Source organism: Symphalangus syndactylus, chromosome 12 (assembly GCF_028878055.3).
Source record: "Symphalangus syndactylus isolate Jambi chromosome 12, NHGRI_mSymSyn1-v2.1_pri, whole genome shotgun sequence".
Classification (NCBI taxonomy): Eukaryota; Metazoa; Chordata; class Mammalia; order Primates; family Hylobatidae; genus Symphalangus; species Symphalangus syndactylus.
The window spans coordinates 47,587,742-47,603,695 of NC_072441.2; the positions used below are offsets into that span (position 1 = coordinate 47,587,742).

At 43.9% G+C, this 15,954-nt stretch overlaps 1 protein-coding gene across 2 annotated transcripts in view; it reads right to left on the reverse strand.

Annotated features, from left to right (window-relative positions):
• Nucleotides 1-9,714: 9,714 nt before the first annotated feature.
• ABCA4 (ATP binding cassette subfamily A member 4) overlaps nucleotides 9,715-15,954 on the reverse strand; it is a 135,897-nt gene continuing 129,657 nt past the window's right edge. For both annotated transcript variants that reach the window (XM_063625539.1, XM_063625538.1), the window contains 3 exons: nucleotides 15,064-15,313; nucleotides 12,997-13,083; nucleotides 9,715-10,123 (listed from right to left, as the gene is read on the reverse strand). In XM_063625539.1, the coding sequence (XP_063481609.1) occupies nucleotides 10,118-10,123; nucleotides 12,997-13,083; nucleotides 15,064-15,313 (343 nt within the window). In that variant the 3' untranslated portion in view covers nucleotides 9,715-10,117. The remainder of the gene's footprint in view (nucleotides 10,124-12,996; nucleotides 13,084-15,063; nucleotides 15,314-15,954) is intronic.

The following is a 15,954-nucleotide window of genomic DNA, read 5'->3' on the forward strand; positions in this document are numbered from 1 at the left end:
AAAATCCCATTGTCTCAGCCCAAAATCTCCTTAAGCTGATCAGCAACTTCAGCAAAGTCTCAGGATACAAAATTAATGTACAAAAATCACAAGCATTCTTGTACACCAATAACAGACAAACAGAGAGCCAAATCATGAGTGAACTCCCATTCACAATTGCTTCAAAGAGAATAAAATACCTAGGAATCCAACTTACAAGGGATGTGAAGGACCTCTTCAAGGAGAACTACAAACCACTGCTCAATGAAATAAAAGAGGATACAAACAAATGGAAGAACATTCCATGCTCATGGGTTGGAAGAATCAATATCGTGAAAATGGCCATACTGCCCAAGGTAATTTATAGATTCAATGCCATCCCCATCAAGCTACCAATGACTTTCTTCACAGAATTGGAAAAAACTACTTTCAAGTTCATATGGAACCAAAAAAGAGCCCGCATCGCCAAGTCAATCCTAAGCCAAAAGAACAAAGCTGGAGGCATCACGCTACCTGACTTTAAACTATACTACAAGGCTACAGTAACCAAAACAGCATGGTACTGGTACCACAACAGAGACATAGATCAATGGAACAGAACAGAGCCCTCAGAAATGATGCCGCATAGCTACAACTATCTGATCTTTGACAAACCTGACAAAAACAAGAAATGGGGAAAAGATTCCCTATTTAATAAATGGTGCTGGGAAAACTGGCTAGCCATATGTAGAAAGCTGCAACTGGATCCCTTCCTTACACCTTATACAAAAATTAATTCAAGATGGATTAAAGACTTATATGTTAGACCTAAAACCATTAAAATCCTACAAGAAAACCTAGGCAATACCATTCAGGACGTAGGCGTGGGCAAGGACTTCATGTCTAAAACACCAAAAGCAATGGCAACAAAAGCCAAAATCGACAAATGGGATCTCATTAAACTAAAGAGCTTCTGCACAGCAAAAGAAACTATCATCAGAGTGAACAGGCAACCTACACAATGGGAGAAAATTTTTGCAACCTACTCATCTGACAAAGGGCTAATATCCAGAATCTACAATGAACTCAAACAAATTTACAAGAAAAAAACAAACAACCCCATCAAAAAGTGGGCAGAGGACATGAACAGACACTTCTCAAAAGAAGACATTTATGCAGCCAACAGACACATGAAGAAATGCTCATCATCACTGGCCATCAGAGAAATGCAAATCAAAACCACAGTGAGATACCATCTCACACCAGTTAGAATGGCCATCATTAAAAAATCAGGAAACAACAGGTGCTGGAGAGGATGTGGAGAAATAGGAACACTTTTACACTGTTGGTGGGACTGTAAACTAGTTCAACCATTGTGGAAGTCAGTATGGCGATTCCTCAGGGATCTCGAACTAGAAATACCATTTGACCCAGCCATCGCATTACTGGGTATATACCCAAAGGACTATAAATCATGCTGCTATAAAGACACATGCACACGTATGTTTATTGCGGCACTATTCACAATAGCAAAGGGTTGGAACCAACCCAAATGTCCAACAACGATAGACTGGATTAAGAAAATGTGGCACATATACACCATGGAATACTATGCAGCCATAAAAAATGATGAGTTCGTGTCCTTTGTAGGGACGTGGATGAAACTGGAAAACATCATTCTCAGTAAACTATCGCAAGGACAAAAAACCAAACACCGCATGTTCTCACTCATAGGTGGGAATTGAACAATGAGAACTCATGGACACAGGAAGGGGAACATCACACTCTGGGGACTGTTGTGGGATGGGGGGAGGGGGGAGGGACAGCATTAGGAGATACACCTAATGCTAAATGACGAGTTAGTGGGTGCAGGAAATCAACATGGCACATGGATACATATGTAACAAACCTGCACATTGTGCACATGTACCCTAAAACCCTAAAGTATAATAAAAATAAATAAATAAATAAATAAATTAATTAATTAAAAAAAAAAGTGTTAGCAACCAACATTATTAAGAAAACTTTTCTTACCTCAACACAATGAAAACAGTATCTTATGTTTTCTTCTAAGGATTTGCCACGTTGGTTTTTCAAAAGTGGTCTTGGGTACTCTTGCTTTCCCTCTTCTGTTTCCTTTCTTTCTGAGTAAATCATTCTTTTTTTTTTTTTTGAGATGGAGTCTCGCTCTGTTGCCCAGGCTGGAGTGCAGTGCCCTGATCTTGGCTCACTGCAAGCTCCACCTCCCGGGTTCACACCATTCTCCTGCCTCAGCCTCCCGAGTAGCTGGGGCTACAGGTGCCCACCACCACACCTGGCTAATTTTTTGTATTTTTAGTAGAGACGGGGTTTCACTGTGTTAGCCAGGATGGTCTTGATCTCCTGACCTCGTGATCCACCTGCCTCAGCCTCCCAAAGTGCTGGGATTACAGGCGTGAGCCACCGCACCTGGCCGAGTAAATCATTCTTAAGGCTCTTAGGTGTCGGGGAGCCGGGTAGGCGCCCCGGTAGGGCTGAGGGGAGCCTCAGGGGCTGTGAGCAGGTGTAAGAGCCCAGGCGAGGCAAGGAGGGCGTCTGTGTAGGAAGGTGGCCTGGTGTGGAAACCAGACGCCAGGCAGGGTGAGGAGGGTATCTATGTGCTGGAGTGGCCCAGGGTGGGGAGTCAGAGCCTGACCAGGGGGTGGAAAGTGTGGGTGTCAGAACCCCGGTAGTGTCAGGTGAGATTCTTGTTGGGGAAGGTAGGCAGGAGGACAGTGGTGGAGAGATGGGAGATGTGTTATATCCGCAGGGATTGATCATATAAGTGTGTATAAATATATTAAAGATATCAGGAGCCAATTTTTAAGGGAAGGGTGCTGAAAATGTGGAAGGAAAAAAATGAAAGTAAATGCTGTGATGTATTGGAATTGGAGGTACCAGCACAACCTCATGATTGTTGATGTATACATTAACATATAGAGAAATAAATATAGATATGACTGTATATATATCTATTCTCTATCTACACATTTATACATACATACATACATATTCTCTAATTGTTCACTAAGAGAGCCTAGATGTTGGCTTCTGAATAGTATTTTCCCTAAAAAGAACCAGGGCCCTTGGGGAAATGGGTGATTCCAGATTGGGAAATGGCAAGATAAACCTGGAATATCTTGTTGTGCCAGAAAGCAGGTAAGTGCTCAAAGAATGATGTGAAACACATCAAAAGGACACAAGAGCCATCTGATGGATTTCTACTAGCTAAATAAGGGACAAATTGGACATTAAGTTAAATAGTAAAGAATTGAACCCATTGAATAAAATAGGAAGCCATGAATTCATAAATAAATACGTATAAATAAATAAAATACCTGTTAATTACAAAGGGAAAGAGAATCATCTTATGGAAGGCTGCAGCCACCTCCATAATCAAGTGATTAAAGTGAACATCATTAGTAATGGGTCAAATTGAAATTGCACGCCATCTAATAGGATGCAATGAAAGAAAAGAACACAGTATCATTTCTGAGATATTCCTGCCAAAGATACATAACATAAATCTCATTATGAGGAAACATCAAACAGGCCCACATTGAAGAACACTACAAAATAATTGACCTGTCATCATTAAAAGACTGAGAAGCTGTTCCAGACTAAAGGAGATCAAAAAGACATGCCAACTCAATGCAACATGTGATTCTGAACTGGATCCTTTTGCTATAAAGGAGGAGATTATTGGGATAATTGTTGAGACTTGAATGGGGTCTGAGGATTAGATGGTAGTGATGTTAATTTACTGCTGTTGGTGGTTGTATTGTGATCATGTAGGAGAATGTACTTGTTTGTAGGAAATATACAAACTATACAAACTGTGAGGCTTCAGGTTGGCAGTTTTTTGTCAAATGATTGAAGATAAAATTCTATTATACTTGCAACTTTCTTGTAAATTTGTGATCGTTTCACAATTTAAAAATTATTACATAAAATGACTTCTTATTTTTAAGAAGAATACTTTAATCCACTTGGAGTTTATCTTTGTGTATGTTGTGAGATAGAACTAACTTAATTTTTAAAATACTTTCATGTAAATAACTAGTTGTTAACACTGAATACAAATTTGAAAAGTGATATTCTAGGGAGAGGGGAGAGAATAATTAAAGACAGGGACAGGAAAATGAGGGTTGAATTTAGGGGTTTTGTTTGGCTAGACTATAGCTCATATGTGGACTGTCAAGGGGTCAAGCTGGAAGGGTAAGTTGGGGCCAAATCATAAAAGGCCTTTAATGTCAAAGTGAGGATTTTGCACTTAACTCTGCAGTTTATAGGAACCATTGAGAACTTAAGTGAATGATCCTTTTGGGAAGTCTTCCCTACTCCCTCCCACTTCCTGCTAGTTGAGTGTGCTTCTTTTGGGCTCCTATAATTCATTCATTCATATTTTCTCAATTTCTCTCTCCTCCTCTTTCCTTCTCCCATTCCCTCTCCCTCCCTTTCCCTACTGCATTGACATCTATTTCTGAGACAACTTCCCAACCAGAGTGATGTTGGGGACTTTTATTGTATGTGGCAGTTAGCACAGTGCCTGGCTAATAGTAAGTGTTCAATCGTGTTACCAAACAGACCTCAGGAAATGGATTTTAAGAAACACAGTAGTATCAGTGCATGTGGGAGAGGCCAGGCCAGGCTTGGAGCTGGAACATCACCCAGGCAGGAAGTAATAAAGGCCTCTATCAGAGAAAGGACAGTGATAAAAGAAAGGCAAAAGGGGTATTTGGGAATGACCTTGTGGTGTTGGAAGCTGTATTTTGGCAAGTGGTAGAATACAGGGGGTGAAGAAGGTGGAAGAGAAGGAGTCTGAGGTTTTTTTTTTTTAAGCCTCTTAGGACAGGAGAAGAGTCATGCCTACAATTGAAACAGGAAAATTAATCAGTTCAGGATCTCAGAAAGTGAGGACAATTAAAATAACAAAAAGTGTAACATTACTTTATAATTGCTTACCATCCTGTAGTTTTCAAAGTTCATCATCTACACCTTTATAGTGATAAATACCATCGAACACTCCAAAACAGGGAATCCTCTCCAAAGAGAGGACTACGAATAAATTGGGACTTCCTGGCTCTTCCCTGACATTTTTGCCCAAGAGCCCACACTTTAAAAGTGATCAACTTACTGACCTTGCTATTTGGTTTCTATAGAGCTCCCTAGACATTTAGTTGAGGGAATGATTATGAACGTTTGGAGCTGAGCCCTCAGGCTCCTGCTGGTTTAGGTAGGACTTGATGCTGTACCTATAAGACATCTTGTTACATGAAGTGGGGCTGATGGGAGCAGCAGGTAAAAACCCAGGCTCGTTACACCTTCCTGCAGGCTGACTGCTGTCAGCTGTTGATTTAGTTCAATGAAGATCTAAAATTTTGGTTTTTAAGCTTAAAATTGTCCCCATTCTCTGACCTTCAACTTATCTTTCAACATCTGCTGTCCCAGCTAAACTGGAGTTACTTGCAGTTCCTACTATAAAACAGAAAACGGAACAAGTGGCAATGGAGGGGGGAGGTCCTTAAAAGGCACCTGAAGCTGTCTCTGATGTCCTTTAACATTAATCTGTTTACTTGCTAGAACAGGGGTGGGCACAGTATGGCTTGTGAGCCAAACCCAGCCTTGCCCATTCCTTACATGTTGTCTATAGCTGCTTCCGTGAACCACAGCCAAGTTGAGTAGTTGCAACCAGAGGCTGTATGACTTGCAAAGTCTGAAATAGTCACTATCCAGCCCTTTACAGAAAAAAAAATGTGCTGACTGCTGCATTAGAATGTTAACACCGTGAAAGCAGAGGCTGTGTCTTGTTCTCTGCTTTGTCCCCAGAATATGGAGTAGTGGATGCTTTTTTACCTTCTTCTGCACTGTTTCCTCTCTCCTCTCCTTTCCCCCTTACTCTTTTGCTTTTTGGCAACTGTTAGAGGATGAACGTGGCAATCAGTATTGTTCAAGACCAAAGAGGCTGCCTAGCTCTGCTGGAAAACAAGAATTGCACCAGGGCTAGGCTGTGTGCCTGGAATGCCGTCTGACCAGGTGCTGTGCAGTGTCTTATGGATGAAATGTGCCCCCTGAAACTCACCATGACTCAAGACTGTGGGATTTGGCTACAATAATCCGTGGTTTCTTATGAAATGTACTAAAGTATAAAACTAAGAAGAAGGCTTGGGTCTGGGCAAAGCATGTCTTATGGGATGTGCACATCTGAGCCAGGAAGCTGAGTGTGTGTCATGGTGAGCTGCAGGAAGGGCCCTGAGTAGAGTGCCTTGGGGGTCCTCATGCCATTTGTGTCTCAATACTTAAAGTTACAAACGAAGCTAACAAACTGCTAAATAACCACCTTCATAATGACCTGGGTTCAAATGTCAGCTTCTTGGCCTCCTTGGAGTTCCACACTGGCCTGTGGTGGTGCACAGCCCACTGCCCCATGGCTCGCTCCCCTTTTCTTCCTTCCCCTGTTTTCCCAAGTGGCCTCATGTGCCATAGGTGGACACTAGCCTGCACGATCTGGGACCAGCCTTGACTCAGCTCACACAGGCCCTAGAAGTGGGCTTTAGATCATTTGGACAGGGAATTGCAGAGTTCTGGGTCCAGTGGGCATGCCCCCTGGGACCTGTGGATGCTTAGCCCTGGGAGAATGCAGCCACTTAAGGAGGACGGCAATGGAGTGGGGCTGCAGAGAAGGCTGGATGGCCTGCCAAGCCATTGAATTTTTCTGGAATGTGCTTCTCATTTTCTATTAAAACAGTGCAAACAAAACAATCCCATAAAAGCTTAATTTGTGAATACTGAGGTATTTTCCAACTCTACAAGCCTATGGCTTTATGAATCTGAAAATTCCAGTACCTATGCTTTCCCCAACTTGATGATCACCTTGGACAAAATGTGGAGCAATCCTCCCCTGTTATCATCAGGAGTCATGAACTGTTAAGCTCAGGGCACCTGCTCAGGCATTGAAACGCTGCGTTGAGGAAACCAAGCCCCAGGTGGCCGGGGCCCATGGGCTGAGTCCTTCTGGTGCCTGAAACAGCCACCCACAAGGGTGAGGCTGCTATATTTCTAGAGGAAAAGCTCCTCCCTTGCCCCATAGTCCCCGCAGGCCTGCTGGGGCAGAACGTCCTCCTCACTGGCCACAGTGAAGGTGCCCAGGCTGTCACAGAGACCCTGTGCCCCAAGCCCAGAGCTTTGCCGATGGGTTCGCTGCCTCACTTTTCTCTTCCCGTCTCTTCAGGAGAGCTAGAGTGGGCTTTTCACTCAGCTTGAAAGAGATTTCTCTTTTTATCCCAGCTATTCCAAAATCTTGAGCTCCCCAAAGAAGAACTGGAAACTTAGAAATTCTGGCAGCACATCACATGCCTGGAGCATCTCTTGAGTGGCCATGTTTTCTGAACTGACTCTCTCCATTTCCTCCTCCTTTCCTTATAAATTTCCCTTATTAACAGACTGGGGCATCTTTCAGTAGAGTCACACATTCTCAGGAGATCTGGGCCAAGCTTCCAACTTCAGCCCTCCTCAAACCCAAGCAAGCTGTGGCTTTGCCACCTCCTCGTTGCTTTGTGGCTGTTTTTTTCTGTTTGTTTGTTTGTTTTTTGTTTGTTTGTTTGTTTTGACAGAGTCTTGCTCTGTTGCCAGGCTGGAGTGCAGTGGCATGATCTCAGCTCACTGTGACCTCTGCCTCTTCGGTTCAAGCAATTCTCCTGCCTCAGCCTCCTGAGTAGCTGGGATTACAGGCACCCACCACCACACCCAGCTAATTTTTTTTTTTTTTTTTTTTTTTGCATTTTAGTAGAGATGGGGTTTCACCGTGTTGGCCAGCTGGTCTCGAACTCCTGAGCTCAGGCGATCCGCCCACCTCGGCCTCCCAAAGTGCTAGGATTAGACGTGAGCCACCGCACCTGGCCTGTGGCTGTTTTTAAAGCACGGCATCCTCCTGCTCCACTTGCCCTTTGCTGCTTTTTGGAGGCATCATTTTCTTGGACCCACTTCTTTTCTGTCTATTTTTCTTGCTGGGTTTTCATAGTTTGCTGGGTTTTCAGTTTGGTGGGTATTAGTTGAACATTTTGTGTGTGCCAGGAGCTGGAAAAAACAGGATGAAAAGACACAGACCTCAGGTGTAGTGGAGACAAAAGGTAAAATGAGATTTTTCCTTAAGGGGGTGTGCAGATTTTACCTGCATCTGACTCTTTCCAGTTCATGATGCCTTTCTGAAACCCTCACAGCCAAACAGAATGGCTGCTAAACCACCTCCCCTACCCTACGTAGTCTTTTTTTTTCTTTTCTTTTCCTAAGCAGCCCCAAAGAGTGTAGTCTTCTTTCCTGTGATATTGTAGTTGCTAATTTAAATTATGAAACCAGCCGGGGTGCAGCAGTGTGATGCAAGCAGTGTGCTGGGCTTTCCTAACCTCTATTCTAGCCCTAGCTAAAATGGTCTTACAGTTTTGGTCTTTGGTAAGTTAAAAGAAAAAGTCAACACCAGATGAAGCTGTGGGACTACCAGAGTAGTTTTATAGTCTCTGTGGGCAGTTATTTGCGTAGCATCTAGCAGATGCAAAGTGGCAAGCCAGGAGGTGTGCAGGACTTAAAGTTGTATAGCCCTTGCCTTCTGTCTGCCTCTAAACAAGCACAGGACCCTTCCTGCTGAAACAAAAATTTTAGCACCTTGTGCTGACTTTCTGCCTCATCCTCTTCTCAGCAACAGTTCCTGGGCCTCAGCATCTCTTCCCTTTCCCTATTCCCTCACCCTGACTCTGGAGTCTATCCTCAGTATAATGAAAGCATGTTTACAATGAAGCCCATCTCTAGGTCATGGAGGGGAGACTGCCCTGGCGAGGAAACCCACTTGTTCTCCTCATCCACAAGTCTTTGGAAATGTTTGGTTTAAAACGATTATTTTCTGAATCTTGGTGAGCATTTATGTGAACTAGATGTCCATCTTCATTCCTTTTTATTTATTTATTTTTAGACGGAGTCTTGCTCTGTCGCCCAGGCTGGAGTGCAGTGGCGCAATCTCGGCTCACTGCAACCTCTGCCTCCTGGGTTCAAGTGATTCTCCTGCCTCAGCCTCCTGAGTAGCTGGGATTATAGGCATGTGCCACCGTGCTCAGCTAATTTTTTGTATTTTTAGCAGACACAGGGTCTCACTGTGTTAGTCAGGATGGTCTCGATCTTCTGATCTTTTGATCTGCCCGCATTAGCCTCCCAAAGTGCTGGGATTACAGGCGTGAGCCACCGCGCCTGGCCTTCATTCCCTTCTAACACCACTGCAGAAGATGCACATGGTAGCACTGTGGAAAAGGCACAGCAGCATGTGAATGAGGTCCTGACCTCTTCAAATGGTTACAAAGTCCTGTCGGGTCTCACGTCCAACCAAGGACCAACTCTCACCTGTCCATGCCTCTTTGTCTCCCGTCCTAATTAAACCTGTGAGGTAAACACTCAAATAAGCTGGGCAAACCGACATGAAAGTTAAAGTCAGTAATACCCAGCTGACAATGGATAATGTTTACAGGCATTACTAGTTGGGTATTTTCTTCAAACTCTACAAAGACTTGACATGGAACATTAAGACTAGTCCATTCACTTCCAACCTAGTGTTGCAGAATCTTGCCAGTACAAGCAGTCCTGAGGCAGTAACATTCACCGAAGTGCATGGGACTGACAAGCAGCTATGCACCCACCTAAAGAATTTCTAAAACTATACTAGATGGTGCACACCAGCGAGACTGTGAATTAGGATAGTTTGTGAGGAGTGCATTTGCATTTTATTTTTCCATGAAAATCACACACACGCAGACACACAGACAAACACACAGAAAAGCAGCTCTGCCTGAAATGAGAGCAATATGGAGGCCAAAGCTGCTAGTGGGATGGCCTGAGGTTTCTAGTTCTGTGGTCTGGAGAAGAAGGATTTTGTGTTTGTTTGGTTTCACCATCAGGTGTTCCAGGTGAGCAAGTCAGTTTCGGTTTCCTCCTGAAAGAGCCTCTTTCTGAATTCGCTGCACGCTCTTCGTGTGTTTGTTTTCTGCTGCAGTGGGGTCATTTATGCTGGCCAGTCCCTTTGGATGACCATATGGGCACGAGCTCCTGCGCCTCCAGCTGCCCAGAGTTCCTTTCTGGCTGCAGGAATGAGAGGTGTGAAAGATCAGTCCTGTGGAAGGAGATCACATGGACTCACGTCATCTTGGTTTTCTCAGATGGTGTGACTGCTTTTAGATTTCAAAAGCTAAACAGCTGTCAATCAATCTCTGAAGGGCGCTCAGCTGAGGGCACTGTGATTCTGTCACATCACCCAGGTTATGGGCCATCTTTCTCTCCTTCTCTGTGAAATCTATGAATCAGGTCTCCCTGGTTCTAAGATCCAGGCATTTGTCACAAAGACTCACACATATGAGACGTGTGCATACATGCTTACATCCTGGAGGGAAGCTACACCCATGGTGCTGTTTCCAAGGGCTCTTATGGGGTCTTCTGGGGCTTTTTTAGTTTAAGAAAGTTACCATTATCTTAAAAGCCAAGAAATCCTAATTTAGGTCAGCCCTGAGGTACAGAATTCCTTTGACCACTTCCTGTAGGGGTGGCTCTGGGAAGCATGAAAATGTGACTGGGGGAGGGGAGAGATGAGAGCTGGAGTGCAGGATATTCGGTTCCAGATCGAAGCTTGGCTTTGATTAATAAAGACGCCCATGTTCCTTGAGAAGCCGACACCAAGGTGACCTTTTTAACTGGAGAGACACTGTCTCCAGTTATAAAGTGTGGGTTGAATTCCTGAACCAATGCCCACTGTGGGGCTGGGGTAGTGTGGGCGAGGATGGGACTGGACAAAGGCCTGACCAGTCTAGACGAAATGTGGTTTATCCCATTATCCGATTTAAAATCACACATCCTCTTAAGAGGATGACTAACCCAGTACTTAGGGCTGAGAACAGGATTTGAGGTGGTGTGAGGATTCCCATCAAGGCTGAGGGTACTTCAGAAACTTCTGAAACTAACACAAAGATACGAGTTATATGGGGGAACTGGAACAGTGTAAGAATAAGGATTAGAAATTGATTTGAGTTGTTCCTAATTTGGGAATGCACATGCAATGGTCACACAATTATTAACCTATTTAGGATGTTTCTAAGTTGTCTGATCATCTGTCACCTACTTAATCTATTCACACCTTGACCCTCACTGGTTTTAATAACAGAGTATAAGATTGCATAAGACCTTATCCCAAAACACGTTTTCCAGGATGGAGTCCTTTGGAGAGTAAAAATGTTCTTGGTAAGCAAACGCTGATTTCTAGATAAATATCTGTGTGGTCCTGGCTCACAATTTGGAGTTGTAAAGCCAATGGCTGGATGAGCTTCCTGAAGTTCTCACTTTTGCTTAGGAGCAAGTTGTAAATTCTCTCTAGAACTTCTTGAGAGAAATTACCTTTTTCTTGTTCGAAGGATACTTTAAAGGAAATTATTTTGAAGTGGTATAACATAAACAATAATATAATTACTATTTATTTCATGACAGACATATACAATGCTATATGAAAGAATTTTTGCAAACCTTTGTAAAGATAGTATGTTGTAAAGTCAGAATTAGGTTTTGGATGAAAATTATCAGAAAAATATGCCAATAAGTGTGTTGCAGGTTTTCTAATCTTTGTGAACAAAAATGTAAAAAACACAATAGAAAAATGATCACATCCAATAAGGGATAAAAGTTTGGAATTAACTGCTGTAGATCATAGAACATCAGCACCCCTGATGATCTGCCTGGCCCAGAGGTGATGTGGTGGGATTAGTCCTTTAAGAGGGAACATGCCAGGCAGGGGTGGGGAGACCACTGGTAATTCTGGGAAACAATTTTGCTACCCAATTCTATATTGTGAGTTACAGAGTTATAAAAAGGATTTGCAACTGCAAGTGGTTTTTAAAAATAATTTTCAACTGATGTCAACAGCAATCACCAGATCTATAAATGGGAATCAGTGGCTGGAAGATCTCAGTAAAAGCAAACTTTCTCTAACTAAAGGAGCCTTTACTTAGGCATTTCTGGGCCCTCTGGCAGGTAAGGGTTGGGAAGACAAAGTCAGTTTTGCCAAGTAGCCATTAGGTCTCTGCTGGTCAAGAGGAAGGGAAAAAATTCATCACAAGCACTGCTTTGGACAGCAGTGTTTCAATCATTAGCTGTATTTGGTTTTTCTTGCAATCCAGAAACTGGGCAGAATAAAAACTTTACGGGGAAATAAGTTTTTTTGCATATCATTGCTTCTTGATTTGATTTGATTTACTCTCCAGGTAAGTCAGAAGAGAGTGGCTAATTCATCCCTCTACAATCCCAGGCTTAAGCCAAGGCTTTGGGATGCCGGTGCCTCCTCCGGTACTTGCTCCAGCTCTCTCCTTCTTGGATGGTGTGCTCCTTACATGAGGCACTGTGCCAGGGCAGGAACCTACAAGCACCTATTCCAAGGGTTATCACAAGCCAGGAGACATACTGCCTATTGCTTCTTTCTCCATCTTCTTGATATTTTTATAAAGAAAAAAGAGCCCTCTTCCTACAACAGATGCTATTCCTTGATCTAACCAAATGTGTCTGACACTGAAACAATGTGCCAGTTAAGTCCCTTCCTTTGAAACTCAAACACATGTCCAGACATAGATGTCAAGCACCCAAAACATTCTAATATTCTCTATTACCTTCTCTGCTCCTTATTCCCCAAATCCAAGTTTTGCTGTAAGCAAAAAACATGGGAAAGTTCTTTCAAAAATGCTCTCCCATACTATCCAGATGGTTTCCTGATTACAACAGGAACCCCTACAGCTACTGAATGAAAAGTTCTTCAGCACAGAACACACAGCGGCAGGGACTTAGCAAAGATGTGATGAGGATGTGGTGCGGACTTGGTAGGGACCATGGTATGGGTGGGGCTCTCTGTAGGAGGCATATCTGAACCTTGGAGCAACTCAAGCCCAATGAACCAGCTGGGCTGTGAGCTGAGGAGCTGCCTCAAGCTGCGGACAGCATCAGCAGCAGGGGTACCTGGGCTTGTCGACTGGCTCCAGCAGCTCGAGGGTGCAAAGGGAGGTCGTGAATCTCAGTCTGCTGTTTAGCAAAATTTACAAACACCTGGAGGTAAGAGAAGAGCAAGATTAGGTAGATATTTCCAGGAAAACAGCACCCTACACCCACCTACCCACTCTGCTCTCTATTTTCCACAGTTCACATACAGCCCTGCTGGTGTGGCTCGTGTCCTACCCGGGGGAGGCTGGCCCACCCAGGAAGCCTGGCCACCACTGCCCTGGTCAGAGCTAGCTCCTTAGACTAGACTCCTGAGTGATGCCACAGGAGTTCCTGCTGGAGGACTCAAGGGACTTGGGCACCAGACATTGGGGTAATCAAGGCAAGGCAGATTCTCAGCTAGCAGCATCCTAATAACTAAAAAAAAAAAAAAAAAGATAATTGATCCCTGTTCGGCTCCTCGTTGAGTGTGAGGTGGCTGCTGCTCATGCCTCCCCCTGCTTAATGCTGATGAGAAGGTGCGGGTGAGCCAGCTCCTCAGGGCTTAAATGGAGACTTCCCTGTTTCCATTGCTTTACTGAACTGTTTTTAAAGATGTTTATTTTAAAACAAACATATAAAAAAACACAAAACCCAGAAACAACCCAAATGTCTATCAATGAATGAGTAGATGGATGAACAAAATGTAGCACATATACGTACAAACGAATATTATTCGGCTTGGAAAAGGAAGGAAATTCCGGCACGTGATTCAACACGGATGAACCTTGAGGACATTATGCTAAGTCCTCACATAATAAGCCAGACACAAAAGGACAAACACTGTATGATTCCACTTATATGAGGTATCTATAGTAGTCAGAGCCTTAGAGACAGAAAGTAGAACAGTAGTTGCCAAGGGCAAGGGGGGCAGTAAGTGGCGAGTTAGTGTTTAATGGGCACAGATTTTCACTGAAGCAAGATGAAAGAGTTCTATCGGGGATGGTGGTAATGGTTGCACGACAATGTAAATGTACTTAATACCACTGCACTGTGCACTTAAACATGGTTGGCATGGTCAATTTTATGTTATTATATTTTACCACAATAAAAAATGTGATTACATCTTAAAAAACCACACATGGAATGCACGTTTATCAAAACTCACTAAACTGTACATTTAAAATAGGTGTTTTTAGGCCGGGCGCGGTGGCTCACGCTTGTAATCCCAGCACTTTGGGAGGCCGAGGCGGGCGGATCACGAGGTCAGGAGATCGAGACCACGGTGAAACCCCATCTCTACTAAAAATACAAAAAAATTAGCTGGGCGTGGTGGCGGACGCCTGTAGTCCCAGCTACTCAGAGAGGCTGAGGCAGGAGAATGGCGTGAACCCGGGAGGCGGAGCTTGCAGTGAGCCGAGATCGCGCCACTGCACTCCAGCCTGGGTGAAAGAGCGAGACTCCGTCTCAAAAAAAAATAAAAATAAAATAAAATAAAATAGGTGTTTTTGTTTTGTTTTGCTTTTTTGAGACAGGGGCTTGCTGTCACCCAGACTAGAGTGCAGTGGTATGAACACAGCTCATTGCAGCCTTGACCTCCTGGGCTCCAGCAATCTTCCTGCCTCAACCTCCCATGTAGATGGGATCACAGGCATGCACCACCATGCCTGGCTAATTTTCTGATTTTTTTTTTTTTTTTTGTAGAGACAAGGTCTCACTTCGTTGCATGGGCCCGTCTTAAACCCCTGCGCTCAAGTGATCCTCCTGCCTTGGCCTCCCAAAGAACCTGTGTTTCATCGTATGTTAATTACACATCAATAAAGCTGATTTGAAGGAAAAACCACCACCACAAATGAGCAAGAATGAAATAACACACCATAGCATCACGGGGAAGGAAAATGTGAAAAAAGAATCAATGAAGTTTCCTGATGACTAAAAAATATTGTTAGAAAACAATTTCTGATATACCACCTTTTACCCCAATAAACAGAGGGCAAGAGTTTGTTAAAAATCGGGAATGTTATGCCTCCCTCTTATGGCAATTCCAACCCACACTGGGTGTTCTGGGCCAGTCTTTGCTCAGCTCTCGGTGCCCCGGAGCCAACTTGCCTGGTCCAGTGTGGTTTGTGTGACTGAGTACTCCTCGATGAGCAGGCTGTCCTTGTGGGAGAGGAGGAGCTGGAAGATCCTCGCCAGGGAGGAGGAGGAGACCTGGAACTGGAGCATGTTGTAGTGCCTCTCCCTCTGCACGCTGCCTGGGAAGTTCCCCTGGAAGAACTGCTCCACAGGGTTCAGGTCAGGAAGCAGGTCGTCCTTCGGGGATTTGATCTTCATTGTGACGATATAGCCATCTCCAAATCTAGGGGATGCACACAGTGCAGGACAGGCCTCTGTTAGTGGTTGGGCCTAAGGTAATCCCAAAATAAGGAGTAGACGCATCAGAAATTTCGGGGGTTAAGCCCAGCTTGGTGGCTCACACCTGTAATCCCAGCAATTTGGGAGGTAGAGGTGGGAGGATCACTTGAGCTCAGGAGTGTAAGATAAGCCTGGGCAACAAGTAAGACCTTGTCTCTATGGAAATTAGCAGGTCATGGTGGCACATGCTTGTGGTCCCAGCTACTTGGGAGGCTGAGGTGGGAGGATCACTTGAGCATAGGAGGTCAAGGCTACAGTGAGCCACGATCATGCCACTGCACTCCAGCCTGGGTGACAGAGTGAGACCCTGTCTCAGAAAAACCGAAAAACAAGAAACAAACCCAAACAAGAACAACAAAAAAAGAAACACTGGGGATTAAAGGCCCATACCATAGACCTATGTACATACCGAAAACTAGGAGAGAAAAACCATGGTAGTCCCTGGAGAAATCATTTGATACCAGTTTTTGGAGGTCAAACGTCTGCATGGTAACGTGGGACAATCATACTTGCTGAAGTCGAAGGTAGTTTAATTTAATTTAATTTAATTTAATTAATTAATTAATTTATTTTTTTGAGACAGAG